A 26,678-nucleotide genomic window follows, 5' to 3' on the forward strand; every position below is an offset into this window, starting at 1 on the left:
GGTTGCGAGTGCATCGACCAATGCATGATGTGGCCTCGTTGACGGACCACGCCATGGATTTCGGCTCGGAGTTGCTCCCTCCCTACCTTAATTCCCACACGCTTATCGTGGCTGAAATTCAACATCTAGCCCGTACCTTAACTGCTGGAATTCGTCATTAGTTCCTTCGTACAGTAAGGTACCTTAGCTGAGAATAGAAAAGCAAAAAGCCATTGAGTCTTTCTGCTAAGCTGTGGAAGCTTCCATGGGCCCGAAGTCCGTCCGCGTAGCTCAGCTCACCCCGTCCTATCCGGGCTGCCGTCAACTTCAGCAGATGGTTCGCTGTCCATCCAATCATGACATGCAATGTAATTTGATCCTGCAGGTCCCAACCATGAGGTGTTTTTCACCGCCTTGTGCGCGGGTCAGGCCAAGCCCGATTTTCAAGCCTCCAAAAGTGTTGGCCTATTAGCGGTGCTAGACACCTTTAGCGCTTCCGTTGTATTTGGACGCGTTGTCTTTTAGAAGTAGACCCTGAGCCATATTGAGCCGATGTTGACTATAAAGCACCAAACCCCTCCCCCTGCTAATCTAAAGAATCTTTTTTCCCCTCTCACCACAAAATTAAACTCCAAGTTCACGTTGCAAACAAGCCAACAAGCTTCAATCCCTGAATCTTTTCAGAAAGTTTTAGCCAAATAGCTGTTTTGCTGCTGTAATCTTTGCCCACCAAAACCCCCTCTATCCCACCTTATTACAGGTTTACAGTTGGTCGAGGAGTCAGAACCTCGATCACACCAAAGTCGACAAGACGTTTTCCAATCTCCTTAACTCGTATGTGTTTTCCCCAGCAAGACGAACGGGCAGGAGGAAGAAAAGAAGAAATGAAGAAAAGAGTCGAAAATTACAGTTCAAGGGACTAACCTTATCCCAGGATTCACCACCCGTTCGCCGGAGCCCGCTGCTCTGCCTCTGGAGGGTTAGCGGACTCGACCTTTTCCAAATAAAGGTCGATTTTAAAGAAAAAGAACCCGTACAATCCTTCAACTTCAACTAGACCAAGTCTCTTCCGCCATGGCTCCCCACGCGGAAGTTAGCACGGGCTCCTCGAACGGGAACGGCTATGCCCATCGCCAGACGGCGTCCACTGGTGCTGCTCCGAGCACCTTCGTCGTCAATTCCCCCAATGTCAATTACACGGACTCGGAAATCCGATCCAAATACACCTATCGCACCACTAGTGTCGAGACCGACGCCAATGGCAACTTTGTGGCTACTCCCAAGGAGACGCTCTACGACTTCAAGGTCGACCGCAAGGTTCCCAAGGTCGGCATGATGCTTGTCGGTTGGGGTGGTAACAACGGTACCACTGTTACCGCCGGTATCATTGCCAACCGACGCAACCTTGTTTGGGACACCAAGGAGGGCGTCCAGGAGGCCAACTACTACGGCTCCGTCGTCATGAGCTCGACCGTCAAGCTCGGAACTGACGCCAAGACCAACAAGGAGATCAACATCCCCTTCCACAACTTGCTGCCCATGGTCCACCCCAACGACCTTGTCATTGGAGGCTGGGACATCAGCTCGTTGAACTTGGCCCAGGCCATGGATCGCGCCAAGGTCCTTGAGCCTGCTCTCAAGGCCCACGTCAGGAAGGAGATGGCTGAGCTGACTCCCCTCCCCTCCATCTACTACCCTGACTTCATTGCTGCCAACCAGGAGGACCGAGCCGACAACCTCATTGAGGGCTCCAAGGCTTGCAACGCTCACGTTGAGCAGATCCGAAAGGACATTCGTGACTTCAAGGCCAACAACGGCCTTGACAAGGTCGTTGTCCTGTGGACTGCCAACACCGAGCGATACGCCGACATCGTCGACGGAGTCAACGACACCGCCGATAACCTTCTCAAGGCTATTGAGCAGGGTCACGAGGAGGTTTCTCCCTCCACCGTCTTTGCTGTTGCCTGTATCCTGGAGGGTGCCCCCTTCATCAATGGCTCGCCCCAGAACACCTTTGTCCCCGGTGCTATTGAGCTTGCTGAGAAGCACAACGCCTACATTGGTGGCGATGACTTCAAGTCTGGCCAGACCAAGATGAAATCGGCTCTTGTGGACTTCCTCATCAACGCCGGCATCAAGTTGACCTCCATTGCCAGCTACAACCACCTGGGCAACAACGACGGTAAGAACTTGAGCTCCCAGAAGCAGTTCCGCTCCAAGGAGATTTCCAAGTCCAACGTCGTCGATGACATGGTTGAGGCCAACAGCATCCTGTACAAGAAGGGCGAGCACCCCGACCACTGCGTTGTCATCAAGTACATGCCCGCTGTCGGTGACAACAAGCGTGCCCTCGACGAGTACTATGCTGAGATCTTCCTCGGCGGCCACCAAACCATTTCGTAAGTTTCTTTCACTCGTCATTATTCCGTCCGAATCACCCTAACTAACAGCAACAGGTTGTTCAACATCTGCGAGGACTCTCTTCTGGCCTCGCCTCTGATTATTGACCTCGTCGTGGTGGCTGAGATGATGACCCGTATCCAGTGGAAGGCTGCTTCCAACGACGGTCATGAAACCTCCGAGTTCAAGCACTTCCACAGTGTTCTGAGCGTCCTGAGCTATATGCTCAAGGCTCCTCTTACTCCTCCGGGAACTCCCGTTGTGAATGCTCTGGCTAAGCAGCGTGCGGCTTTGACCAACATCTTCCGCGCCTGCGTTGGTCTCGAGCCCGAGTCCGAAATGACCCTTGAGCACAAGCTCTTCTAGATTTACTTCTAGATCAATTCTGACTATGGAATTCACAAGAGGCCCAGGGGGCTATGAGCCTGAGGAAGGAGGACATTGGCACATTGGACAGTCTTTACCGGATACTAGATAGCTATAAAAATGGCAGAATTGGGCTCACCGAGCTGATACTGCTTAGCAGACAATTGAATCAAGCAGATTTGCCACCAATTAATGTTCCATATCAAGTTCTGTTCGGTGACCTTGAATGACCTTGTAGAATGCAGTACAAAAGACATAACACTTGATGCTGTAGGAGAACTAAGATATGTGAACTACCTACCTATGACTACCTTCTAGGTAGATGGAGTGAATATTCTTTCTTATGAATAAATGGCCATAGCATCACTTGGCAATTTGCAGTTTTGTTTATTTTGTTTAGCGCTTGGGCATTTATTTCAATGCGTAAGAGCAGAATGAGATCGACATGGTACTCCACGTCGATGTTTTGGTGGTATTTTCGCGCTAATCTTGTATGCGGGGAGACGACAGCTGCAACAACTTGTAGGTCACTCATTGTAAGTGCTGCGCGTGGAAATGCGTCGCGTCGGGAGCGCGTAAAATGTTCCCCACGCAATTAACGTGTCTCTGCCACCACTTTGTATTTGGTGCCTGTGCAGCCCTTGATACCATACCATACCATGTCTTGAACAATTTTGATCAATTTACAGTATTGTTAAGAATTCAAGATCATTGCCACATACGAACGATTTTGAATTCTAGGCTGGTCGTTGCTATCGACAATGACTTCGCAACGCTCTACGACGCCCGCATCTCGCGATGCAACTCCAGAACTACTGACACCGCGATCGAAACTCAGAGCGTTGCTTGCGACTGTGGATGGCAGTGACGACGAGGACGCGGTTCCGATTGGCGTACTCAATACAAAATCCCCAAAGAGTAGCACAGCTGCCAGAGACAATGCCGATAGCTCAGACTCAGACTCAGACGTCCCAGTACGTCCACGAGGAAAGCTGGCTGGACGAATGCAGGGCCCCTCGGATATAACCAAAGAACCGGAAACTACGAATGGCGTGGAAACTGCGAGAGACCGCGTTAGACGGATGCTAGAGCAAGAAAAAGAGCAGGCTGCGGAGGCGATGGATACTGAGATGGCAGATGCCGAAGATGTCGAGGAAGAGGATGAGCTACCCGCAGCTCCACGACGATTGAAGCGCCGTCCTGCGCAAGACGACGCCACAGATCTTTCAGCTAGATCACCAAGCCCTGGACTTTTTGTATCTTCGCCAGTACGCCCGTCACCTACAAAGGCGCCTCAGAACCAGCCAGAATCCGAAGAAGACCTACCGACTGTCAAGTCAGATCGTTTCAAAGCCCTGGTGGAACGAAAACGACAAGAGCGTCTTGCGAGAGAAGCTGAAGAAGAAGCACGAAGGGCAGAGCGCCGGGCTCTACAGGAAAAGCTTGCCTCCGAGCTCGAACAGCTGGATTCCGGTGATGATGATGGAGGTATAACGGACGACGAAGGGGGCCGCAGACTGACGCAGGAAGCTCGTCCAACGAGAAAAGCTAGCAAGAAGGCCCTTGAAGATATGAATCGCGAGACTCAGCGAATGGCAAGAAACATGCAGCTCGCCCACGAAGCCAAGACACGAAAGAAGCTCTCCAAAGCAAGTTTATTTGAGCGTTTCAATTTCAGGCCAGACGGAGAACCGATGCCCGTGGAGCCTACAGCAAACAGTTCCAGCAGACCAGTATCACCTCCAACCGATGCGGACGCGAATAAAGATACACCACCCAGCTCACCCCCTGTTGGGGAGAAGCAGGATTCCGTTCAGGTCAAGGACAACGCTGCGAATCCTGACCCCAGCGTTGAAGTCGCAGAGGCCTCAAGCTCTACAATCCTAGACAAGGGCAAAGGACCGGCTATGGACGTTGAAGAACCAAGCAAGCCTGCAGAAACTAAGCGCCGGGTGCGAGTGAGAATACCGGTTCCAACTAAAGCTGCCGCAGCAGACTCAGATGATGAACTGGAGATTACGACTACATCAAAAGACAGAATGAATGCTGTTTTCAACAACATCCCGTTCCGGAAAGCGCAGGATTCACACTCCATGCTAGCCCTGCGAGCTCTGGCTCATGTTACATCACCGGGCAAAGAAAATAAGCGCAAGAATGAGCGAGATGCAATGACTCCCGGCGAATTTCAGGCTAGTCTACTGCAAAAAGCGAGAGAGCAAGCGAGGTCCGAGCGAGACCGGAGACTCGAGCTGCTCAAATCCCAGGGTGTGGTCATCCAGACTTCGGAAGAGCGAGAACGGCAGATGCAAGAAGTAGAGGATATCCTTGCCAAAGCTAGAGAAGAGGCCCAGCGAATCAAGGAGGAGGAAGTAGCAGCTGAGAAGAAAGAAGGAAAAGATGGCGGCGAAGCAGACCCTCTGGCTTGGGATGATAGCGACGACGAAGAGTACGAGGGTAATGATGCCGATGAAGAGGTGTCTGGTGTAGAGCTTTCAGGCTCTGAAGAAGACGAGGCAGAGGATGAGGATGAGGATGAGGATGAGGATGAGTCAGAAGATATCATTGCGGGATCAGCCATGTTTGAAGCCGAAGCGGAGGAGGATGCAGCATCTGAAACCTCAGAGGTCCTCCCTAAGCCTGATGCCAATGAGATGGAAGGCGACGACGATGATGAAGGTGTTGAAAAAGTGACACCTATGAAGAGAAGGCGTGCACGGAACAAGACTGCAGTTCTATCTGATGATGAGGCTGAACCTGCTGTCGAAGCCACGCCGAAGTTGAAGAGGACTCCTATTAGCACGGCGTTCCAGTCGCCCGCTGCACCGACATCTGTGCTGCGATCTGCCAAGAAGACGTTTATTCCTGGCCTTCCTGTGGAGGGGCCTGCTGGCCTTAGCCTTACCCAGATATTTGCAGGAACTATGGATGAGAATCAGAAGAGCCAAGACGAACCGACACAGTCAATGATGCCTGATTTCGATGATTTTCCGGATTCCAATTTTTCGGCTACCATGGATGACAATGCTGACGACATGGTTCTCGACTCTCAACGCGATGAAAGCCAAGGAGTAACTCAAGCTATTCAGCTCAATCTTGCACAGTCACAGATGCATGGCTTGGACAGCCTACTCCGGGAGGAAATGAACTCTCAAATCTCGGACATGGTTGAGCTCTCTCAAGATGGAGGGCTCCAGAGGTACACGCCCTTGAAATCGAGGTTTGTTGAACCTCCGAATTCTACCGTAGAGACCATATCAACAGACCAACATGGCGATGCGATTCAGAGTTCTCCGCTTGTACGCAGAGGAAGGCTTCGACGAAAGATGGAAATGTCATCTGTCGATGAAGATGCTGCTGTTCCCATGAGTGGCGAAAAGGGGGGAGAGGCAGAAATGACACCCACAAAAACTGCGTTCAAGGTTCTCCAAGATGCTGCTACCGAGCAAAAGAAGAAGATGCTCATTGAAGAGTTCAACAAAAAGAAGAGCAAGGCGAAGGAGATGGTGGAAGAGCAAGCCGAGGAATCTGAGGATGAGTATGCCGGACTCGGTGGAGCGGATGGCGAGGACAGCGACGATGAGTTCGATGCTTCTCTACAAGACATTATCGATGATGCGGCTGGCAATGACGAGGATGCTCGCAAGTTGGCCGCGTTTTATGCGTAAGTTTCTACTCTATCTACTTCTAAACAATGAACACGACTAACCCCCTGTCAGTGATCGGGAACGGATAAATGACGAAAAAGAAGTCGAAAAGCTGTACAAGGACATCACATCAGGCATGCTTCGCCGTAAACGCGGAGCCGACTATGACCTCTCCGACTCAGACGACGGTGGAGAAGCTCGACGGAGAATGAAGCGCCGGCAGTTTGCCAAGATGCAAAAGGCATTATTTGCTGATGAGCGTGTCAAGAAGATGGCTGAAAACCCTGGCAACCAGGCTTTCTTGCGCACCATTGAGGACCGTGGCAGTGACGATGAGATGGACTTTTTAGAAATTGTCGACGCACCGGCTTCGCAAGGAGAAGAGTCTCAGTCACAGAGCGAGCAGCTTGAACAACAGCCGCCGCGAATTGTTCTTGATAGCCAACCACGTAAACCGCTGGGCAGCGCTGGTGACAACAGGGCTCCGGCTCATATGAGACGAACAAAGGATGGCAAGAAACCTTCCAACATTGGCGAGGTTCGCGAGACACTCTCTGATCTACTGGAGGATGGGCGAGGCAGCTCTGTTATTCCGGCCACAGTAGTTGGCTCAGACAGCGAGGACGAAGAAAGCCGGCCAGCATCTCGGGGAAACAAGGAAAACCAATCTCCTGCTTCCCGCCGCACCAGGAATACCGTCGTCGATCGCATCAGCCTTAAGCGCAACGCATCGTCTACCTTGTCTTCTTCCAACCGCCCTGCTTTTGCTGCTGCGGGGGCCTCATCCTCGTCGTTCAAAGTCCCCGCTTCGCTTCTCCGCCGCGCGACTACCAACTCGTCGCTGTTGTCAACGGCTAGCACGTCGTCATCCTCGACGACAGCGGCAGGTGGTTCTGGCAGTGGGTTCGGTGAAGAGGCCAAGATCAAGAAGGGCGCGGGTAAGAAGAGTGGCATCAACGGGTTCTCGAGAGATAACGAGAAGCTGGCGAGGATGCAAGAGAATGAGCGAAGGAGGCAGGAGAAGAAGGTCCGTGGGGCGGAGAGCAGAGCGGGACTTGTTGGAGGATTACTTGGTAAGGGTTCGTTTGAGTAGAGGATGCATTTTTACGTGTAAGCTGGCTACATGATGAATATTTGGTCGTTTGTATGGCGTTGGGAGGGGGTTTGTGCTTGAGCACAATGGAATTTGGCGTTTGGGTATGGATTGAATAGTGATACTTAGCACACAAGGTTCTACTCATGAGTGTGTTATTAGTTTAGCTATTAGAATGATGATGAAAGATGCTTGTTGAAGTTGTCCTTTAGAAGTCTACTTGTTGATTCCGCCTATGGTGACCAACTTAGAGTCTAAAGTTGGTTCATCTCTCGAAGGCTCCGAGTTGGCCATCAAAGGTACAACTAACGGGTCCTAAGCTCCCGGACGCCTTGCGATGACACCGAAAGACCTCGCACGTGGTTATTGGGCAACGACCTAGTAGTAACATGACAATGCTAATTGGATATTGAACGCAGGATTATGTATAATACGGAGTAGGCGCCAGAACACCAGAGCTGGAAAGGTTAGCTGTCAAAACCTTCCAGGATGCTTATCTTCCATCACTTTTGACCCCTGGCATGAATTTTTTGTCTCGGGCCATGAACATTGGCACATTTCTGCTTATGATCTATAATACCCGTTGACCGCCACTACGAGGCGTGAAGCGGGCAGCGAGAAGACCGACGATTCTCAAGCTCCGTATGTAGGACGGGGTTCATTCCGTAGGTTCGGAATAAAAGCTAATAGCAATACGCAATACGAGTTGTAGTCTTCGTGGTTGATAAACGTCACCTGTGGTCACCGTACATGCGATACTACTGCTCGTACGAGCCAAGCAATGGTATTGCTCTTAAACGGCTAGTAATATACGCATATGCTTGTGTCATGTAAGTTCCCGACCCGATGGCCTCTCATAGCGGATATGTACGACCCGGAAAGACAGACAAAAAAAAGGGAGGGCCGCGATATTTGGCCCTGCATCTACTTAGATTTTGGACCCGGTCCTGTGGCTGACAGGGATAGGCTGGAGCCGGGGCGGTCTGTGCCGAAAGCACCAGCTGTCAGACCGGGACTGGACATGTCTTTGATGGTCACAGGTGGCTTGCAGCAATTGATATTGGATGTGCTGGCAGCGGTGGTACGGGCGTTTGGATGTCAAGGGATAGAGTGAGAAAGAGGTGATGAGAGAGAATGAATGGATGTATGGATGTTAGAGGCAAGTTTGACCGAGGTCATTCGCTGTTTTCCCGAGTACACACGGCCATCTCGGGGTTAGACTGGTGAGATTGAGCACTTTTGTCAATAGACTTTGACTACCAAGCTCACCAATTTCTTATATCTCGAGCATCGCTACCCATTAGTACCTTATTACCTAGGTTAAGGTAAGGTGCCAAGGCATCATATAATAAAGGTCGGGTGTAAGCCAAAGTGGCACGGCCATGCCATGTTCCTGATTACATTGAGTGTACTAGGGCTGCAGTTTGCATGTACAAGGCATGTACGGACTATAGAGCTCTCCCTACAAGATACGACCTGCGTTACAATAGCACTACCAAAGGTACCTTACAGGTAATATTTACGATGTGCATTAATGGGCAGCATGTACTGTGCATGTACTTACTTTATCTTGCGGTGCCTTAGCCGGCCGGGTGCTGTGTTGTATCCGTAAGTAGGTAAGGTAGGTGCGGCTGAATGGGGATGAAAAAAAGGAAAGACAAACCAAGGCCGGCCAAGGCGAGGCAAGGGAAGAAGGAAAGAAGGAAAGAAAAGCCGGCCCCAATGATTTTATATACTCGTACAGCCTTTTCTTGTCTCCCCGCCACTTTCTTCCTTTTCCCCTCTTTCTGGGCTTTCATACCCAATTCAGGCTTTGAAGGATCACGGCCCATGAGCGCATCCGCTGCTAAACCACCTACTAGTGGTATATCAAACATCCTTCGCCTTTGTCGATTATTACTATACTTCACTCCGCCAGGTGACTTTGTCTATTTTTGTTCTTCTCTTTCATATTCAAATAGATAAAAAGACCAATTAATACGGCCATACCGAGTTCGGGCTACAAGCTGACAGCGGGCTTATGTTTTAGCCCTTTCATCGACAGCAGCTCTTATTTTGACTTTGGCTACGGTGACATCACCGTCATCTTTGCTAAGACGGTTTCTGTACTCGTATGAGTGAGAGACGTGGAATCAGAGAAACGCCGAGTCGCCAGAATCAGAATCAGAATCAATCATCACCATCATCTTCTCTCGGTTGAAGCGACAATAAAATAAAAATCTCACAATGAAGCTCGACTCTTTTCCACCGGAGCTGATTCACAATGTTGCCGATTTCTTACACCGGCAGAGCGAAATCAATGCACTGGCTAGGTGCAACCGCCGCTTATACGCCATCACCAACCCCTATCTATACCGCAACAACGCCAAATCCTTCCACAGCGGCGCCCTTTCATGGGCTGCGAAAACGGGAAACAAGGAAACAGCAAGGAAAGCTCTGGAGAACGGGGCAGACCCCAATGCGTGCCAAAAAGGCGACTACGGTGCTCTTCGATGGGCCGTAGCGCAGGGCCATCTGGACATTGTCAGGCTGCTGATCGAGTATGGCGCTGCATTGAACGACTCAATGATCATGGGAACGGCGGCAGTCCACGGCTTTGACGACATTATTAAGCTCCTCCTCGACAGCGGAGCGGACGCAAATGCCCTGGGATATTTGGGTAAGACGCCTCTCCTGTTTGCTGCACAAGAAGGCAACGAGAGCACTTTCGAGCTGCTCTTGGAGCGAGGGGCCGACCCTTTTGCCAAGTGTGTCGCTGGGTCTTCTGCTCTGTTTCATGCCGTTGACGGTGGGAAGTGTAACATCCTCGAAAAGCTGCTGGATCTCGGCGTCGATATGCTTCAACATGACTATGAGTCAAGAACCGCCCAGTCCCACGCTGCAGAGATGGGCAGACTAGACGCCGTCCAGATCTTCACCCAGCGAGGCGTTTCAGTCAACCAGGCCGATAGAGAAGGTCGGACGGCGCTCTCGTGGGCGGCTCGCAAGGGGCATCATGAGCTGGTCCAGTATCTGCTCAAGAACGGCGCATCCGTGCATCTCGCCGATATCTGGGGCCACACAGCAGCACTGCATGCGGCAATGACAGGAATGACGGCCATATTGGAAACGCTGCTGGACAACGGCGTCGATATCGAGTGCAAGGCTGGTGACAAGCGGACCATGTTGTCGTGGGCTGCCGTTAACGGCCATGTCAAGACGGCACAGTTCCTGATTGAGAGGGGCGCCAACATGGAGACGCTGGACAAGGATGGGCGATCACCGCTTGTGCTTGTTGCCAATGCTGGATCGGAAAACATGGCCAAGCTCCTCATCGAAAAGGGCGCGGACGTGAACTCGCATTACGGCCGGGGATCACCGCTGTCGCTTGCCGCGGCCCGCGGGCATGTCCGCATGGTCAACATGCTCTGCAAAGCGGGCGCTTTTGTCGAGTTTCCCACAAAGAAACGATGGACACCCCTATTTCACGCGGTGGTGACGCAGAAGCACGACGTCGTTGACGTTCTCCTTGATCACGGGGCTGATCTGGAAGCCACGGACGAGGACGGCAGAACACCGTTGTTCTGTATCGTTACCCAAGCGGGGGGCGACATGTTTGATCATCTGGTCCGGAGAGGCGCCAAAATTGATGTCAGAGATACCCAAGGCCGGACGTTGCTCATAGAAGCGACGAGCTGCGGCCACAGCAAATACGTTGAATATCTTCTAGAGCATGGCCTAGACGTCAACGAGGCGGATGGGTTCGGTATGACGCCGCTATACCACGCCGCCGCCTCTGATGAGAAGGGCTTGTTTATGCAGCTGTTAGAATATGGTGCCGATCCTGACTTGCAAGATGCTGAGGGGTACTCGGTGTTTGAGCGGGCGAGGCTGCAGGGGAATGACCAGGAGCTTATTGAAGCTGTGAAGCGGTGCGCAGATCATCCTGTGAAGAGAAGGAAGTATTGATCATATACTCTGCCTGGAGAGATATGAGCACGGTATTCTTGTCTGCTTATCTGAGTGCCTTTTGTTTTGAGGTTTGAGCTCATGGACGAGTCGAGGCTTCGGAATGGTTGGCGTGCTGGGGAGTTGTAAAATGGGTTTGCTGAGGGTAATCTGTACTTGGCGTTTTGGGCCGATTTGGTTTTTGGGATTTGCAATCTTTTCATAATAATCATGAATCAATGCCACATTCTGCCCTGAGATAAGGTATGCCGTAATGGAAGAAGCGACTGGTAGGATTCCGTCGAGTTGCCGTATCCGGAACGGACCCGGAGAGTGGAGCCCGGGGCTTCGGACCCTTGAGGGGGGGTTCACAAACCCACAAAAGAATGGCATCATGAATGAAAATACCGCAACTGTCCTACATCAAATGATGACTGGTTCCGTGGTCTAGTTGGTTATGACATTTCGTTAACACGTTTAACGCCACCGAAAAGGTCCCCGGTTCGAGCCCGGGCGGAATCACCACTTTCTTTTTTTGCACTTTTTGACGATCAAGCAAACATCGTCTATATTTATGTAGAGTATCCAGACGTGGATAGATGTATGCAATGTGTCGTCTCTTGATAGTAGAAAGCATCACGAAATTAGATGGGCCTACATAATAAGTGACTCCAAGCGTCTAGTGAATCATTCTGTTGCCTCAATACTACCATCACTGGCCGACACTTTACATCAATTCCTCTACAATTTCGCTGTCCTCGAGATCCTCAACGCCTCTTTCCAACCACCGAATAGTCCCGGTGCCCGGATCCAAAATACACCCAAAATGCGTACATTCATTCATAATGGGATACGCCTTCACCCACTTCTGCAACGTCTGTTCGAAAACAGCCGGGCTTTCTCTTCCCTTTCCTCTCTTGAATTCACGTTGTTGTCGCTTGGCCAGCGCGGTCCATTTGCTTAGAATGCAATCCTTTCGCTCTTCGCTTTCTTCGACCAAGGTTTCCATACCTAGGATTGAACTGCTCTCTTTTTGGATGTTCGCCTGACTTGATGAGTTTGTTGGTGTGAAATCGTGGTTTGTATGTACGATGAAGTCGGTGGATGACTTGGTTTGCGCGCTGATGAGATCTTTTTGAATTACGGTGGTTTCTGTTCCGGAGCAGAGTATTATGTAGCAAGGAGCGGAACGGGTTCTTGTAATGGACTTGGTTACGTTGTCAATGGTTGGAGGATGGTGTTCTGGGCGGAGTAAGTGTTGGCGGAGGACTGATGATATCGATGGTTGGACACCGAGGAGCACGAGGCTCTGGTGCATACGAAGGGATACTGCAGAGCAGTTGTGAGTTGGCCGGAAGTTGAGTGACATGGAAAGGTCCTGCCTAGGAGATCGTAAGCTTGTAACCGTATCAGAGTTCCCAATGATGGCCTACCTCACGCCGGTCAACACGCCGACAAAACCAGCATAAGTGACCGTCCTCACAATCACCGTCTCAGGCTCCTTTGAATTTGACCTCACAAACTCTAAAACGACAAGCACACTCCTCAATTCAGGCATCCCCCAGTCCAGAGTACGAAAATGCATCATCCTCGCCCTCGGCTCCGTATCAGTCTGCTTCTCCCCCAGATGTGTCTCTCCCCCCTTTCCCTTCTTTATTCGGGTCAAAACACCACCGCTCGTGCATCCTAACAAAATATCAAGCAGCAAATTAAAAGCAACTAGAAAATGCATATCCACTCCACTGGCCTTCGAAATGCCCACCAACTCCTGCGTTTCTTCAGACGAATACACCCGCCGAAGAATGAGCAACGCCGCAAACTTGACAATGGAGCGTAGAAATGACCACGGCAGTACTGATTCGAGTACTGTGTCGAATAACGGCGTGATTGGTTTCATTCGTGGCGCGAAATCTGAGGCTAGCTTGACGTAACGCTCGGATGGGGGAAGGGAGAGGTCGATGCGATACGTGGGGATGGGATCATCCTCCTCCATCGCAGAATCGGCCACCAGTATTGAGCGGCGTGATGCCATACTGGAGTTTGGGTGTTTGAAGTGTCTCAGTTTGTGCGGCGGAGAGGAAGAAACAGGGAGGTTCGTTCTCTGTGGGTTGGATAATGGTGGTTTCTTTAGCCTGTTCAGATTCACGTTCAGAACAGGCAGCAATGCAGCGGTTGTGAGACGGATGACTCAGGTGTTAAAGCTATTGGGCCTAATCAGGCATTTCCTTTCAGCTGCCGAAGTTGTGATTTGCTCTCTATAAATGTTGAGAGAAGGTTCTTGGATGTTTTGTACAGTTGGGTGGGGAGATTAAGTTGTAAATAAACTTAAAAACAGTTGATCCTCACTACATCATTAATCTTGCTAACTTGGCGACAGCCGTTTCGCCTTCGCTGGAGATATCCCCTTTCTAACGAAGATTGACAGAAAAAAAAAACTTTTGAATTACCAGTGACACGGCGTCTAGCATATCTCATAAAATCGTGCCAAAACAACGTATGCCCATCATCTCACTCCCTCTGCCTTCGCTCCCTCCATTTTGGTGTAGTATACATACATGAGCTGCCCATTCTATCAAAATTCTATATTTCCCCCAAAATGCCGCTTTCTTTTGCCCTTCTAAAATATTTGATAATTAAAGAGAGAGCAATTAATTCTACTGCTCCTGTCTCAGCGGCCCGCCGCCAAATTCTACACCCCGCAGACCCAGCATCCTCTTGATTCCTAGCCATAGCTCAAACGCCTCCAGCTTGAGCTCTACCCTGACGAAGCCGATCCAGGCGGTCAAAGCGCGCATCACGTTCGGGGGCCAGAGCATCGATCCGCTGCTGACAATGTCCTCGAGCTGCTCGTGGAAGACGGTCCGGGTGCAGTATCGCGCGAGGATCATAAAAGTGCGAATGGGGCCCTGGCTGGTGTGGAGGTTTTCATCCAGGCTGCGCGTCAAGTCATTGGTCTTGAGGATGAGAAGAATGATGCGGGGAACTCGACCAAGCATCTGAACAAGGTCGACGATGAGTCCTTCCTGCAGGGCACCGCTCATGTTCTGCTCTTCGTCCGCACTTCGGGTCTTGAGGATGGAGCCTTCTTTGCTGACGATGCTAAAGTCGCGGCCCGTGATGGCGGAGGCGAAGAGGGGGAAATCTTCTTCGCTGATGCCGGCCACCTCGTGGGCGTACTTCTTCATCCGGTCCATGTCTCCATCAATTACGGCAAGCCACATCTTGGCGTAAGAACGCCTAAGGGGGAGAGGAATGTCGCGATACAGGCCGTGGTCGTAGAGGATAATGTCAAAGTTGGGACCACGGCCAAGACCGCGGCGGGTGGTGTTTTTGCGGATGGCGAGGTTGCCGCCGTGAGGGTCGCAGTGCAGAGGAGCGCCGTCGCCGAAAATCATCTCGTTGAAGATGCGTGCCAGCGTTGCCGACACCTCATCACGATCAATGCCATTCTTGTCCAAGTATTCGAGATCATCTGGTCGCCGGCCGGATTCGCAAGCCATGACAAGAATGCGCTTCTTCGCCCACATGACCTCGGGAATGACAAGAGGCAGCATGGGGAGTTTGGCGAAATGCGCCTTCATGCGACGGGCGTTTTCGGCCTCCTCCCTGAAGTCGAGCTCCTTGGGCAGAGACACATCCATTTCTGACGATAGCCACTCGAGGTCATATTCGGGGAAGAACCGCTTGAGCGTCGAGAAGGTGTATCTGGTGAGAGCGAGATCGAGAGGTGCCCAAGCTTCCAATTCAGGGTGCTGAACCTTGACGGCCACTTTGCGCCCGGTGTCTTTCAAGGTTGCCAGGTGGACTTGCGCAAGTGAGGCGGCGCCAATTGGTTCTTCGGAGAATTCAGAAAAGTAGTCCCAGAGATCCTCGTTGGTGTCCTTCCGGAACATATCCTGGATGGACGCAAAAGAAGAGACGGGGCATTTGTCTTGCAAGGGTATAAACGTTGTCGTCCACTCAGGAGGTAAAAGGTAGTTCATGGCACTCTGTGACCGGCATGTTAGTCGTTTCTTGTCCGATTGGATGTTTACCAGGGTGGTTGAGTTGTCTTCTTACCAGGTGTTGTCCGAGCTTGATAAAGATGCCGCCATTCTTCTCCAACACCTTGAGGGTTCGCTCGGCGCATCGCTTGTGACATGCCTTGAGTATCTCATCTTGCCGTTCCTTGTCATCAAGCGTGGCCTTTGAGTTTAGGGTCGTCCGGTAACTATCCAGTCCAAGTTAGCCCACCGCCGACCAGCCGCAACGTGTCTCCTCCCTTGCTTCGAGACAGAGCGAATGCGCCACTCACTCATTGATGCAGACCGCCAACGCAGCAACGACTCTGCCAGTTCTCTCCGCGGCCTCGTAGCTGTTCTTGATCTCGTCGGTAAAGGCCAGCGCCGCCGTACCAGCCGCTGCTCCGGTCGATGCGAACAGAATCAGCCTGGCATTGGGCCCAGACTTTGCACCGCCATTTGCATGTGACGACGACGACTGGCCCGAGACAAATCGTCGCGCGATAAACTGTCGAGGCGGTTTAGTGCGAGCCAATTGAACGCGACAAGTCGAGCAAGTCCATGTTTGTGTTCGGTTACCGATGCGGGCCGTCGCAAAGGTCGATTTAGAAAAGACGTTCATTTGTGGTGCCGAGGGGGCTCGTTTCAAAGTCGTCGACCGCAGTTCGGCATTATAGTATCGTGGCAAAAAAAAAAAAGACGAGAGAAAATGGTATTACATAAAGCGCCTGCCTTTCGCTTCGGAGAGAATCAAAGGAAAGAAGAAATAAAAAAATAAATAAAAACAATTCAGGCGCTTTTGGCGACTATCATGGCGCAATACCGAGCAAGGAGGAAGAGGGAAAAAAAAATAGGAGACGGACTTTTGTTGGGAGACCCTTGGATTTTGCGGTGGATATTTTGGCGGCTTTCGACGACATCATCACCAGATTTTGCTGCTGGGCGCTGATTCGCCGGTCCATTATCGGCCCTGCTGATCTCGGAATTGCGACCACGCCAGAGGCGCATCATTAGCGACACGTGACTGCGCGCCTGTGTACCGCGTCTCGAGGCGTGTTGAAGTTGCCTCCAATTAATGGGCCGAAACATTCATAGTATTTCTTTATACTACCACTACTATATTATATCATATCATACAAATGGAGATTTCGACTCTGTGAAACCAGCCAGCACTCTATTGAATTGACTATACTGTTGGTTAGAACACTCTTGACCAAACCAAGACTCTTGGTTACACGGGACTGGACTCTCACTCTGCGTCCTTTCACTTCATGCAAACCTCGCCAGACAAAGCCGCTCCAAGCAAAAGCAACATGCTCTCCTTCACCCCAAAGCCAGTACATTCGTGGGACAACCGTCCTGCCGTCTCTTCCCCTCTATCATCATCCCCGGTCCGCGCCTCATCGCCTCTCTCAGCTGATGAGCAACCGGCGTGCAACCCTCGCCAGGTCCAGTCTTCACCCATTCGGCCTATCAATTTCAAGTACCAAGCACGTCCTGCGCGACCAAACCCCGTCATGAGGAGACGAGAAGAGGCGCAAGAGCAGAGGCGGAGGAACTTTTTGCAAAATGTTCGCCAAAAGGCCGAAGACAAGTCCTGGCAGAGGAGGGACATTGAGGGCCAAGTAAGCATCCGGAAATCAACGCCGCCGTGTTGTGGATGGGGCACTGACAAACTGCGATAGTTTCTGAAAACAAATTGGCTTGCCAATGTCGGCCGTCTGTCTTATGACGCGCCTTCGTTCTCCGAGGCCGATATCGAAGATGCCATGGCCTTCTCCCAGGAGGCTGAGCAGTCGCAGATGGACGACGACACGATCCCAGAGGAACTCGTGGAAGAAGAGCACATGCTTACGTCTTACGAAGAGGAAGTATTGGCCCGTCGAGGGTCACAGCTTCCAACGCTGGTTGAGGATAGTGATGAGTACGACGACATTTTTGCCGAGCTCATCTCGAAAGAGGGACAGTTTTCACAGCAGCAGCAGCAGCAATCTTCACAACCTTCAAGTCAGATGGATATTGATTGATTGATTGTTTAGGTCAGCGTCATCTTGTCTAGTAACGTTGAATGGTCAAGACGCAGGTCAATTGGCGATATGGAGTTTTGGTAATCATCTCGGGACTCTCGGAAGAGTCTTTTCACTGGCGTTGGATCGGTATACGGTGAAATGTGCTTGCATTTAGATTGCGCACTATGGGTATATGTATAAATGTGCGTGTATATAGTATGGGTGCGCCACGGCTACATGTCAATAATTTATTGCGGAGTGCACTGGTCTTCTGTCGCGTTGAATGCTTCCTGGGCAGAGGCCATATCCCCAACCAGGTCTGACGGCGGCGACCCTGCCGCTTGCATCTATGATTTGTTAGTTGCATGGCTATTAGAGAGGATGTGAAGAAGTCGAAGCTCACCCTTTGCATCCTGTCCACAATGTATTCCCTGTCCTTCGCGTTGGAGTCCGAGTAGGTGGGCTCGTTGAATTTGGCCACAATCTCCTCCACAATCGTCTTTTGCTCCATATATCTCTTCAAGTCGTCGGCGGGCACCGAGTCCTTGTTCTTGGCAAGCCAAGCAGGGAACTTGTCATGTAGCTCCTTCATCGGCTCGTACAGAATCTCCTTGTTTGTCAGCTGCTCCATCATGCCCATGAGCATCTTAGAGAAGTCCTCTTCGCTGCCGCCGGCAAACTCGCCAGCCGTAAGCTGCTTGAGCATCTCGGCCAAGAAGTCGTCCTCGCCACCCGCTGCCGCTGCCGCGGTAGCCTGGTCGCCAGACGACTGCATGCGCTCCATGGTACGACGGATCGTGTCTTGGAACGCCGCACCACTGGGACCCTCAGCAGCTGGCTGAGAAGGCTTCGCTGCGGCGGCGGGGGCAGCGGCGGGAGCACTCGTAGAGGCACCTGCAGTAGTGCTCGCCGTGGTGTTCGCAGCGGTGCCTGCAGTGGTGCTTGCGACGGCTGGGCTTTTGTCTTTGCTGCTGGTTTGCTGCTCTTCTTCATCAGCCTCAAAGTCTGCGCCCATCTCGGCGCCCATCTGCTTGAACATCTCTTCAAACTGAGCTTGTAGTTCGGGCTGTTGGAACAAATTCGGTGTCAGTACCACGTATACGGCTGGCAGAGGGCAAAAGGCGACATACGGATTGCTCCAAGTTGGCCAACAGACCAGCTATGCCTGCCTGCATCCTCTTGGTGACTTCTTCCTCTGACATATTCTCGTAGTCTAGATCAGCAGCCTCCTCTCCCTCCTTTAACGTGTTGTCGTTGATCATCTCCTGCCGGACAGCTTTGAAGCCGTCGAGTAGCTCTAGACATTGTTCAAGTCAGAATACAGGTCCACAGCCAATTGGAAAGCTTCGGGAAGCAGGAATAGCAACCGTACCGTCGAGATCATCCAGGTCTTCTTCATCTGGATCGGGGACATCGTCGTCTAGATCGTCCGACACAGTGGCCGCAGGCGGTGCTGCCGCTGCCGGTGCCGCGGGTGCTGCTGGCTGGACATTCTCTTGCTTTGCCCCCGTCTCTTCCCGCTTCGCCGTATCTGCCGCGTCAGACGGAGAGCTCATGGTGCTTCGCTATCACGATCGAATGCTGTCGACGCAAGAAGCTACAGGCGCAAGATTCGGTATTCTCGAGGTTTGGTCAAATAGCTGCGGCGCTAATGGAGGGGGTAATAGCGTGTACAAGGGCCGGGAAATGCAGGGAAGAGGTCGCAGCTCGGTTCGCTTCCTGGAGGGAATTGCAAGAAGAAGGCAAAGAAAAATCGAATGCCGGTATGATGGTAACACCAGCAGTATCCAAAACAGAAAGGGTGTGGCTGTTGCAAGGTCTGGAAAAGGATAATGTAGCCTTGCGCGCCGACAGCTCGTGTCTATAAAGTTACAAGCCCGGCCCGTGCTTGGTGACATGCAGCCGTCTTAAGCTGGATGAGCCGAGGGAACAGAACGGTGCCCCACGGTTGCAGCTAGCAGCCTGCTTCAGTGAGCCTGCCCGCTGTAGGGCGTTCCCCTTTAGGCCTTTGATGGCCTGTAAGTTGGTCGCTATGTCGCTGAAGGGCATGCGGTACCCCGCCACCACAGCTTGATTGAGGCTCTGCAACGCCCATTTCTGCTTGGCTGCAAGGAACCTTGAACTGATGAAGAGATCTCTGCAGTGAACATCCCTGGCCATCTCCGTGGGAAACGCACTAGGCAGATCGCGGCGCTATCCGCAGCCTTACGCTTTGGCAGCTTTTATTTTTAATCCGACTGTTGCTTCTTTTGTCTTCCATCACCCCATTCTGCGCGCAACAGTCTTTGTTCTTTTTTTCTTCCTTCACCACGGGAGTTGAACGGGAGACGTTTCCTTTTTTGCGCGTGCAAAACTCGTCATCTGCGGTAGACTTTTTTTGGGGCCAACTTGCCTTTACTATCAGGCGCTGTCACGACCTGGTCTCGCGACTCGATTGCCGATCTCTTGGTCTAGCATTTCACCATGGCCCTCTGCCAGAACAGATTACAGGAAGAGCGGTATGTGATTCAAGAGTCATGATAATCAGCACTCTAGGAATCCCCAAGGCGCTGACCGATATACGACTGCTAGGAAGCAATGGCGCCGTGACCATCCCTTTGGCTTCTTCGCCAAACCGGCCCGGACAAAGGAGGGAGTGCTCGACTTGAAGAACTGGGAATGCGGCATTCCGGGCAAGGAGAAGACTATCTGGGAGGGAGGCCTGTTTAAGATCAACATTGCGTTCCCCGACGGTGAGTGCTCGCGTGCGCGATAAGGTTGATTGGGCAGAAACTGACGTTCGTCGTGCTTCTTCTTTAGAGTACCCAACAAAACCCCCAAAATGTAAGACATGAAGGAATCCCCCCATCTTTACAATCTACAGCATCTAACCGGGTTCGCAGGCAAATTTGTCCCTCCGCTGTTCCATCCCAACGTCTATCCCTCGGGCACCGTCTGCCTGTCGATTCTCAACGAGGAAGAGGCCTGGAAGCCGGCCATCACGGTCAAGCAAATTCTTCTGGGCATCCAAGATCTCCTCAACGACCCCAATCCCGAGTCACCCGCGCAAGCCGACGCATATAACCTGTTCAAGAGAGACAAGGCCGAGTACGAGAAGCGTATTCGCCGCGTGGTTCGCGAGAACCCGGCGCCGTAACGGTCTTGTTTCGGAGAAAAGGGGGGCTTTTTTAGATGTGGAGGATAATCCTTACTGAGAAGATTGGCCATGGCGTTGGATGGGGGGCAATACCAGGACAAATGATTTTCAACTCTTTCTTTTTTTTCCTTTTAGCAAATATCATGAGAGATAGTCATGGCTATAGTCGGCATGCCAGAACGCCATATGGAGACTGATTAGATACGGGGGTAGCATCGGCGACAGATTCCAAACATTAAAGACGATGACTGTTTGCTCGGTCCGGTGGAACGGCGTTCTTGGTAGATACTGGCACGTTAATTAAATTAGTAGCACGAGAGAAGAATTTACAGTACGCTATCGAGACTAGGACGGACTATGGAGAAGCATCTCTACAGCAGAGTGAACCACGGTAAAGCGTAAAGCCGCCCTTTGTTTGACATCATCAAGGCAACACAAGCGACAATCAGCAATGCCCGACCCCAGTCCGCCACGTGCATTTCTTCCATCCTGACCTAAGCTGGGCTGCATAATAGCTTTCATGTGAATGCCACGTTACCCAAAAAGCATAGACAGTTTGTTGTAAGGAGAACCTATCCTGTCGCTTCGTAGCTTCGCAGGGTATTGGACGCGATAAGCCGTCAGCATATGCTCTCTTCTAGGTAGGTCGTTTGACAACTTGACACCAGCCAGGCATTGGAATTGCCCTTATCAGTAGCCTGCGTTTGTTCACTTTAGGTAATTGGCAACATTGGATGGCTTGCCGCCAATGAGATGGAACAGAATAAACTGCGAGTGACTCTGAGCGAGCCGAAGTCGGCCGCCCAAAGCTAGCAGCTTTAGCCTGGCTGGGCTGCGTCTTAAATTTTTAAAGATGGCCGCAACAAGAGTCATGACCACTGTTTCGTTACTCTAAATTCCACGTCTGGACCCAGATTTCTTCCTCTTAACAACAATCTACTGCTCTCTTCTAGAGAATTCTGCAATTCACGCATCTCTTGATCCTTTCCATCCTACCTATTCGAGTGAGGAATCTTCCGTCGCAGAACCGCAATCATGTGTGGCATTTTCGCTTGCCATTGGTACGTCGCAACCTGGTCCCCTGGTCCTCTGCCGCCCGTCGATCGCGTGCAGTGGACAACGGCACTTTGTACCTCTTAATTTTTTTTTTTGGAGGGGCATCTTCAATCCGATCACCCCGCCATCTTTCGGCTCATCGCGAACAATGGCAGAACTGACAGATTTGCTTCAAACAGTCATCCTGACGTCCAAAAATTCAAGCCTACAGCGCTGAAGCTGTCTAAGGCGTAAGTAGTCCTGATTCCAGCCGATAGCAGCTTCAATTGACAAAGATATCTTAGGATTCGACACCGCGGCCCCGATTGGAGTACGTCTTGAGCCAATTGATACGATGAGTGCTGTATAGCGACTGGAAGAGCTGTTGAGCTGACTATGTGGTTTGTTTGCAGGTGGAAGCGTCATCTCTCACAACACAAGTAAGTCAATTGGCCTCGAGTGCGTCAATTGGAGTCTCGGACTGACATATTTCCGCAGTCCTCTGCCATGAGCGTCTTAGTATCGTCGGTGTTGGTAAGTCTCGATCCTCGACGCTACATTCTGCAGAATCAAGCCCTCGCTCACACATGAGACAGAGTCTGGCGCCCAGCCCCTGACCAACTCCGATAACACACTTATTCTTGCCGCCAATGGCGAGATTTACAACCACCGTCAGGTCCGAAAACACTTGAAGGAGCCCTATCACTTCAAGACAACATCTGACTGCGAGGTCATCATTCCTCTGGTACGTTTTGGGAGTCGAGAGGGAGAAATCTATGACAAAGATGAAGAGTCGGGGACTGACATTGCCGTTCTACCATAGTATTTGGAGCACGATATCGACGCCCCTAACTACCTAGATGGCATGTTCTCCTTCGTTCTATACGACAAGAAGCAGGACCGTACCATTGCCGCTCGCGACCCCATCGGCATCACAACATTGTACCAGGGATGGTCATGGAAGGAGCCTGGAGCTGTGTACTTTGCCTCGGAGCTCAAGTGCCTGCACCCCGTCTGCGACAAGATCGTGGCCTTCCCTCCCGGCCACGTCTACGACTCAAAAACTGGCGAGACGACCCGTTACTTCAAGCCTACTTGGTGGGATCCCACCAACGTGCCCTCTGCTCCGATCGACTACAAGGCCATCCGAACTTCACTCGAGACCGCTGTTAGAAAGCGCTTGATGGCTGAAGTCCCCTATGGTGTTCTTCTCTCTGGCGGTCTCGACTCTAGTCTGGTTGCGTCCATTGCCCAACGAGAGATGCTGAGACTCAGGAAGAAGGCCGAGGAGGCTAGTGGCACCGAGACTCCTGCAGAGGCTGACCTTGACCACGGAGAGGGCCTTGTCGGTGTTGACGACGACGACAACCTGTCCACTGTCACCTACCTGCCACAACTCAACTCCTTCTCCATTGGTCTCCCCGGATCTCCCGACAACGAGGCCGCCGTCAAGGTTGCCAAGTTCCTCGGCACCAAGCACCACGTCATGACATTTACCATTGAGGACGGTCTCAACGCGCTGTCAGATGTCATCTACCACCTGGAGACTTACGATGTCACAACAATCCGAGCCTCCACACCCATGTTTTTGCTCTCTCGCAAGATCAAGGCCATGGGCATCAAGATGGTCTTGAGCGGTGAGGGTAGCGATGAGATTTTCGGTGGCTACCTTTACTTCCACGCTGCCCCTGACAAGAAGGCGTTCCACGCGGAGACGGTTCGCCGTATCAAGGATCTGCATCTTGCGGATTGTCTGCGAGCCAACAAGTCCACCTCGGCATGGGGTCTTGAGGCTCGTGTGCCTTTCCTGGACAAGAAGGTGTGTTGAGACTTTGCACCCGGAATACTCCTCTACTTTACGCTAACACATTTCTCTAGTTCATTGAGACTGCGATGAGCATCGACCCCCAGGAGAAGATGATCACCAAGGAGAGAATGGAAAAGTACATTCTCCGAAAAGCCTTTGACACGACCGATGAGCCCGGTACTCCCGCCTACTTGCCCGACTCCATCCTGTGGAGACAGAAGGAGCAGTTTTCCGATGGTGTCGGATACGGATGGATCGATGCGCTCAAGGACAACGCCGAGCTCCACGTCACTGACGAGATGATGAAGAACCCTAAGGCTGAGTGGGGTACCGACATTCCGGATACCAAGGAGGCGTACGTATAATCTGCGGTGGCGTTGAATGACACAAGGCTAACTCATTGTCCTAGTTACTGGTACCGACTCATGTTTGACGAGCACTTCCCTCCTCGCTGCGCTTCCACCGTGGAGCGATGGACGCCTACTTGGTCCAAGCAGACGGATCCTAGCGGCAGGTTCGTACTTTTGTTTTGTTGCTTACTATCGTTGGATATGAATGAACTTATCTAACATGGTGTACAGAGCTATCGCGACTCACAACGCCAAGTACGACGACGCTGCGTAAAGTATGTATGCGGAATATTGTCAAGTATTTTCCCAGGTGCGGGTGAAGATGCATTCCAGGAAGTAGGAAAATATACTACCAGTTGGTATATGGTACACAGGGAGAAAAGTAAACATCACAAAATAGCCAAGAGTCTAGAATAGTCCCGTCCTTTGTAGTTGTCTGTATATATCCGAGATACGGACTTGGCTCGGCATTCGAGATGAAATACACATGGGGCGCTATTGCGCCATTGGTTGAATTTAAGAGCGTCGATTGCGTGCATATTTAACACTGAAGAACTTGGCCTGACGTTATTTTACAGCCGATGCGGTGATGAGCGGCTTTACTTTGTTGAAATGGCCAGGACCAGGGACGTATTGGACTCTTTGCTAAATTCAGGAACAAGGATAGGGGACAAGGGGCTATTGTGTTAGTGAGGTCGTCTATTAGGCATAGCAGCTTTGCCCCGCGTTGTTCACACACAACATGAGACAAGATGCATTGACGTCCATGAGGTTCTCGCCAGCACAGCATGAAGCGATAGTCCAGTACTTGAACAGACGGCGCAACTGACGCATGAAATTGAAACTTACCAAGGTATCACAATATCATGCAAACCGCATCAAAAGCCATAAAAACCATCACAGCTCCCCCACGTGGTCACAGCACACGCCCCAATTGAGTTTAGACCCTGGCCATTCTGCCATATGCCCGGCCCGACATCAGCCGACGCTGTCCCTCGTCTTTTCCCCAACCAACCGGCCGGCCAATCAGCGGCCTTGGCTGTGCCCAAAACATTTTCCCTCGCCTCAACCTCCAGACTAGAACCTCTTCTCTTTTTGGTCTGATCCTATTTCCTATTAGCACACCGCAATCATCCTCCCCTTTGCCTTCGTCTGCAGCTCATCTTGAATTCCTTTCTCCCAAAACCGCCAAAATGTCTATCCCCGCCTTCTCCGACATTGCCAAGCCGGCCAACGACGTATGCGCTCCTTTCCAGCTAATTTTTTTTTCTGGTTTCCTGCTTGCTCGGCTCTTGTTTGCCCCTCGGCTAGGAAGCTCGAGAGGATACCTCAGCAACGAACGCGGCTGACCTGCTCTTTTTTTTTGCGCCATATAGCTCCTCAACAAGGACTTCTACCACCTGTCCGCCACCACCTTCGAGTTCAAGGACACTGCTCCCAATGGCGTTGCCTTCAAGGTGACCGGCAAGTCCAGCCACGAGAAGGCCACCTCTGCTGCTGTGAGTTTTGCTCCACCCTGCCCAGTCCTTCTCCCGGCTTCTTCTTGATGCTTCCCCTCCCCCGCCACTCGCGGGGCCTAGAAAACAACAACAAGACTGACACGGCCATTGCCAATGTAACAGATTGAGGGAAAATACACCGACAAGCCTACCGGTACGACATCCCACCTGTCCCAAGACTTGAGACACACAAAGCTCTCTCTCCTCCACTCCACCCCTGAGAGCGCGCTTTTCGAGCTTCGTTGCTCGGGTTGCAAATTTAGGGCCATTGACTTTTTTTCTTTTTGCTAACGCTCCTCGGCGTCCACAGGCCTGACCCTGACCCAGACCTGGAACACCGCCAACGCCCTCGACACCAAGATTGAGGTCAGCGACTCCCTCGCCAAGGGCCTCAAGCTCGAGGGTCTCTTCAACTTCCTGCCCGCCACCGCCGCCAAGGGCGCCAAGTTCAACCTGCTCTTCAAGCAGCCCGGCTTCCACGGCCGCGCCTTCTTCGACCTCCTCAAGGGCCCCACCGCCAACGTCGACGCCGTCGTCGGCCACGAGGGCTTCCTCGCCGGTGCCAGCGCCGGCTATGATGTCAACAAGGCTGCCCTGACCGGCTACAGCGCCGCCGTCGGCTACGTCGCCCCCCAGTACAGCGCTGCCATCACCGCCACCGACAACCTGAGCGTCTTCGCCGCTTCTTACTACCACAAGGTCAACAGCCAGGTCGAGGCCGGTGCCAAGGCCACCTGGAACTCCAAGACCAGCAACACTGTCGGCCTCGAGGTCGCCAGCAAGTACCGCATTGACCCCGTCTCCTTCGCCAAGGTTCGTATCCCCTCTATTCATACCCTAATGGCACTCATTTTCTGTACAACTTTGCTTACCATTTTTTGTTTTCGACATGAACAGGTCAAGATCAACGACCGTGGTATTGCCGCCCTTGCCTACAACGTCCTCCTCCGCGAGGGTGTCACCCTGGGTCTTGGTGGCTCTTTCGATACCCAGAAGCTCGACCAGGCTACCCACAAGCTCGGTGCCAGCTTCACCTTCGAGGGTTAAGCCTCGGAAACCCCTCCTTAGCACTCTCCTGTCGTCACTTAACATCCTACATGCAAACAATGTGCGCATGAGATGTTAATGGGCGAGGTTGGCTTGGTTGACATTTTGCGCAACTTTGTCTCCATTCAGAAGCGCCCTCCTTTAAAGTTTTTGAAGAAAATTAAAACGAAAAGGCGGGGTTTGCTTCTTACGATTTTTGATCTCGGGTGGTAGATAGATGCCTTTTTTCTCTTTTCGAGCAACCGGGTATTGAACAACAAAAAAAGAATAAAGAATATTTTGCGCAAGTGAACATACGCGGTTGCTGTCTGTCTTGTCTGTCTGTCTGCCGGTCGATGTTATGTTATGTTTATGTTTGTGATGTCTGTTTTCTTTTTGCTCTTCT

General features: G+C 51.7%; 10 protein-coding genes across 10 annotated transcripts; 7 read left to right on the plus strand and 3 right to left on the minus strand.

Moving 5' to 3' along the window:
* Positions 1 to 1,053: 1,053 nt before the first annotated feature.
* Positions 1,054 to 2,745, plus strand: T069G_00660 (myo-inositol-1-phosphate synthase domain-containing protein; the record flags this gene model as incomplete). The annotated part of the gene is made up of 3 exons (XM_056167870.1): positions 1,054 to 1,071; positions 1,117 to 2,378; positions 2,436 to 2,745. 3 exons carry the CDS (start codon positions 1,054 to 1,056, stop codon positions 2,743 to 2,745), a joined length of 1,590 nt encoding a protein of 529 aa, XP_056033186.1.
* Positions 2,746 to 3,506: 761 nt separating this feature from the next.
* On the plus strand, positions 3,507 to 7,482 carry T069G_00661 (MRC1-like domain-containing protein; the record flags this gene model as incomplete). The annotated part of the gene is made up of 3 exons (XM_056167871.1): positions 3,507 to 5,199; positions 5,251 to 6,406; positions 6,462 to 7,482. The coding sequence occupies 3 exons, from the start codon at positions 3,507 to 3,509 to the stop codon at positions 7,480 to 7,482; spliced, it is 3,870 nt and encodes a 1,289-aa protein (XP_056033187.1).
* Positions 7,483 to 9,708: 2,226 nt separating this feature from the next.
* On the plus strand, positions 9,709 to 11,430 carry T069G_00662 (ankyrin repeats (3 copies) domain-containing protein; the record flags this gene model as incomplete). Its single annotated transcript, XM_056167872.1, has 1 exon — positions 9,709 to 11,430. The coding sequence occupies one exon, from the start codon at positions 9,709 to 9,711 to the stop codon at positions 11,428 to 11,430; it is 1,722 nt and encodes a 573-aa protein (XP_056033188.1).
* A 706-nt stretch (positions 11,431 to 12,136) lies between these two features.
* T069G_00663 (beta subunit of n-acylethanolamine-hydrolyzing acid amidase domain-containing protein) lies at positions 12,137 to 13,441 on the minus strand (the record flags this gene model as incomplete). Its single annotated transcript, XM_056167873.1, has 2 exons — positions 12,137 to 12,791; positions 12,843 to 13,441. 2 exons carry the CDS (start codon positions 13,439 to 13,441, stop codon positions 12,137 to 12,139), a joined length of 1,254 nt encoding a protein of 417 aa, XP_056033189.1.
* A 622-nt stretch (positions 13,442 to 14,063) lies between these two features.
* T069G_00664 (ABC1 family domain-containing protein) lies at positions 14,064 to 16,032 on the minus strand (the record flags this gene model as incomplete). The annotated part of the gene is made up of 3 exons (XM_056167874.1): positions 14,064 to 15,398; positions 15,469 to 15,619; positions 15,704 to 16,032. The coding sequence occupies 3 exons, from the start codon at positions 16,030 to 16,032 to the stop codon at positions 14,064 to 14,066; spliced, it is 1,815 nt and encodes a 604-aa protein (XP_056033190.1).
* A 691-nt stretch (positions 16,033 to 16,723) lies between these two features.
* T069G_00665 (uncharacterized protein) lies at positions 16,724 to 17,437 on the plus strand (the record flags this gene model as incomplete). Its single annotated transcript, XM_056167875.1, has 2 exons — positions 16,724 to 17,035; positions 17,096 to 17,437. 2 exons carry the CDS (start codon positions 16,724 to 16,726, stop codon positions 17,435 to 17,437), a joined length of 654 nt encoding a protein of 217 aa, XP_056033191.1.
* A 230-nt stretch (positions 17,438 to 17,667) lies between these two features.
* On the minus strand, positions 17,668 to 18,975 carry T069G_00666 (pex19 protein family domain-containing protein; the record flags this gene model as incomplete). Its single annotated transcript, XM_056167876.1, has 4 exons — positions 17,668 to 17,766; positions 17,823 to 18,485; positions 18,550 to 18,716; positions 18,792 to 18,975. The coding sequence occupies 4 exons, from the start codon at positions 18,973 to 18,975 to the stop codon at positions 17,668 to 17,670; spliced, it is 1,113 nt and encodes a 370-aa protein (XP_056033192.1).
* A 907-nt stretch (positions 18,976 to 19,882) lies between these two features.
* T069G_00667 (ubiquitin-conjugating enzyme domain-containing protein) lies at positions 19,883 to 20,555 on the plus strand (the record flags this gene model as incomplete). The annotated part of the gene is made up of 4 exons (XM_056167877.1): positions 19,883 to 19,917; positions 19,991 to 20,151; positions 20,219 to 20,242; positions 20,302 to 20,555. The coding sequence occupies 4 exons, from the start codon at positions 19,883 to 19,885 to the stop codon at positions 20,553 to 20,555; spliced, it is 474 nt and encodes a 157-aa protein (XP_056033193.1).
* A 1,035-nt stretch (positions 20,556 to 21,590) lies between these two features.
* Positions 21,591 to 24,021, plus strand: T069G_00668 (asparagine synthase domain-containing protein; the record flags this gene model as incomplete). Its single annotated transcript, XM_056167878.1, has 10 exons — positions 21,591 to 21,616; positions 21,791 to 21,841; positions 21,896 to 21,921; positions 22,004 to 22,030; positions 22,089 to 22,124; positions 22,187 to 22,335; positions 22,414 to 23,409; positions 23,469 to 23,752; positions 23,807 to 23,911; positions 23,979 to 24,021. The coding sequence occupies 10 exons, from the start codon at positions 21,591 to 21,593 to the stop codon at positions 24,019 to 24,021; spliced, it is 1,743 nt and encodes a 580-aa protein (XP_056033194.1).
* Positions 24,022 to 24,940: 919 nt separating this feature from the next.
* T069G_00669 (eukaryotic porin domain-containing protein) lies at positions 24,941 to 26,293 on the plus strand (the record flags this gene model as incomplete). The annotated part of the gene is made up of 5 exons (XM_056167879.1): positions 24,941 to 24,985; positions 25,124 to 25,246; positions 25,370 to 25,400; positions 25,557 to 26,059; positions 26,144 to 26,293. 5 exons carry the CDS (start codon positions 24,941 to 24,943, stop codon positions 26,291 to 26,293), a joined length of 852 nt encoding a protein of 283 aa, XP_056033195.1.
* Between the last annotated feature and the right edge of the window lie 385 nt (positions 26,294 to 26,678).

Source organism: Trichoderma breve, chromosome 1, assembly GCF_028502605.1.
Source record: "Trichoderma breve strain T069 chromosome 1, whole genome shotgun sequence".
Taxonomy (NCBI): Eukaryota; Fungi; Ascomycota; class Sordariomycetes; order Hypocreales; family Hypocreaceae; genus Trichoderma; species Trichoderma breve.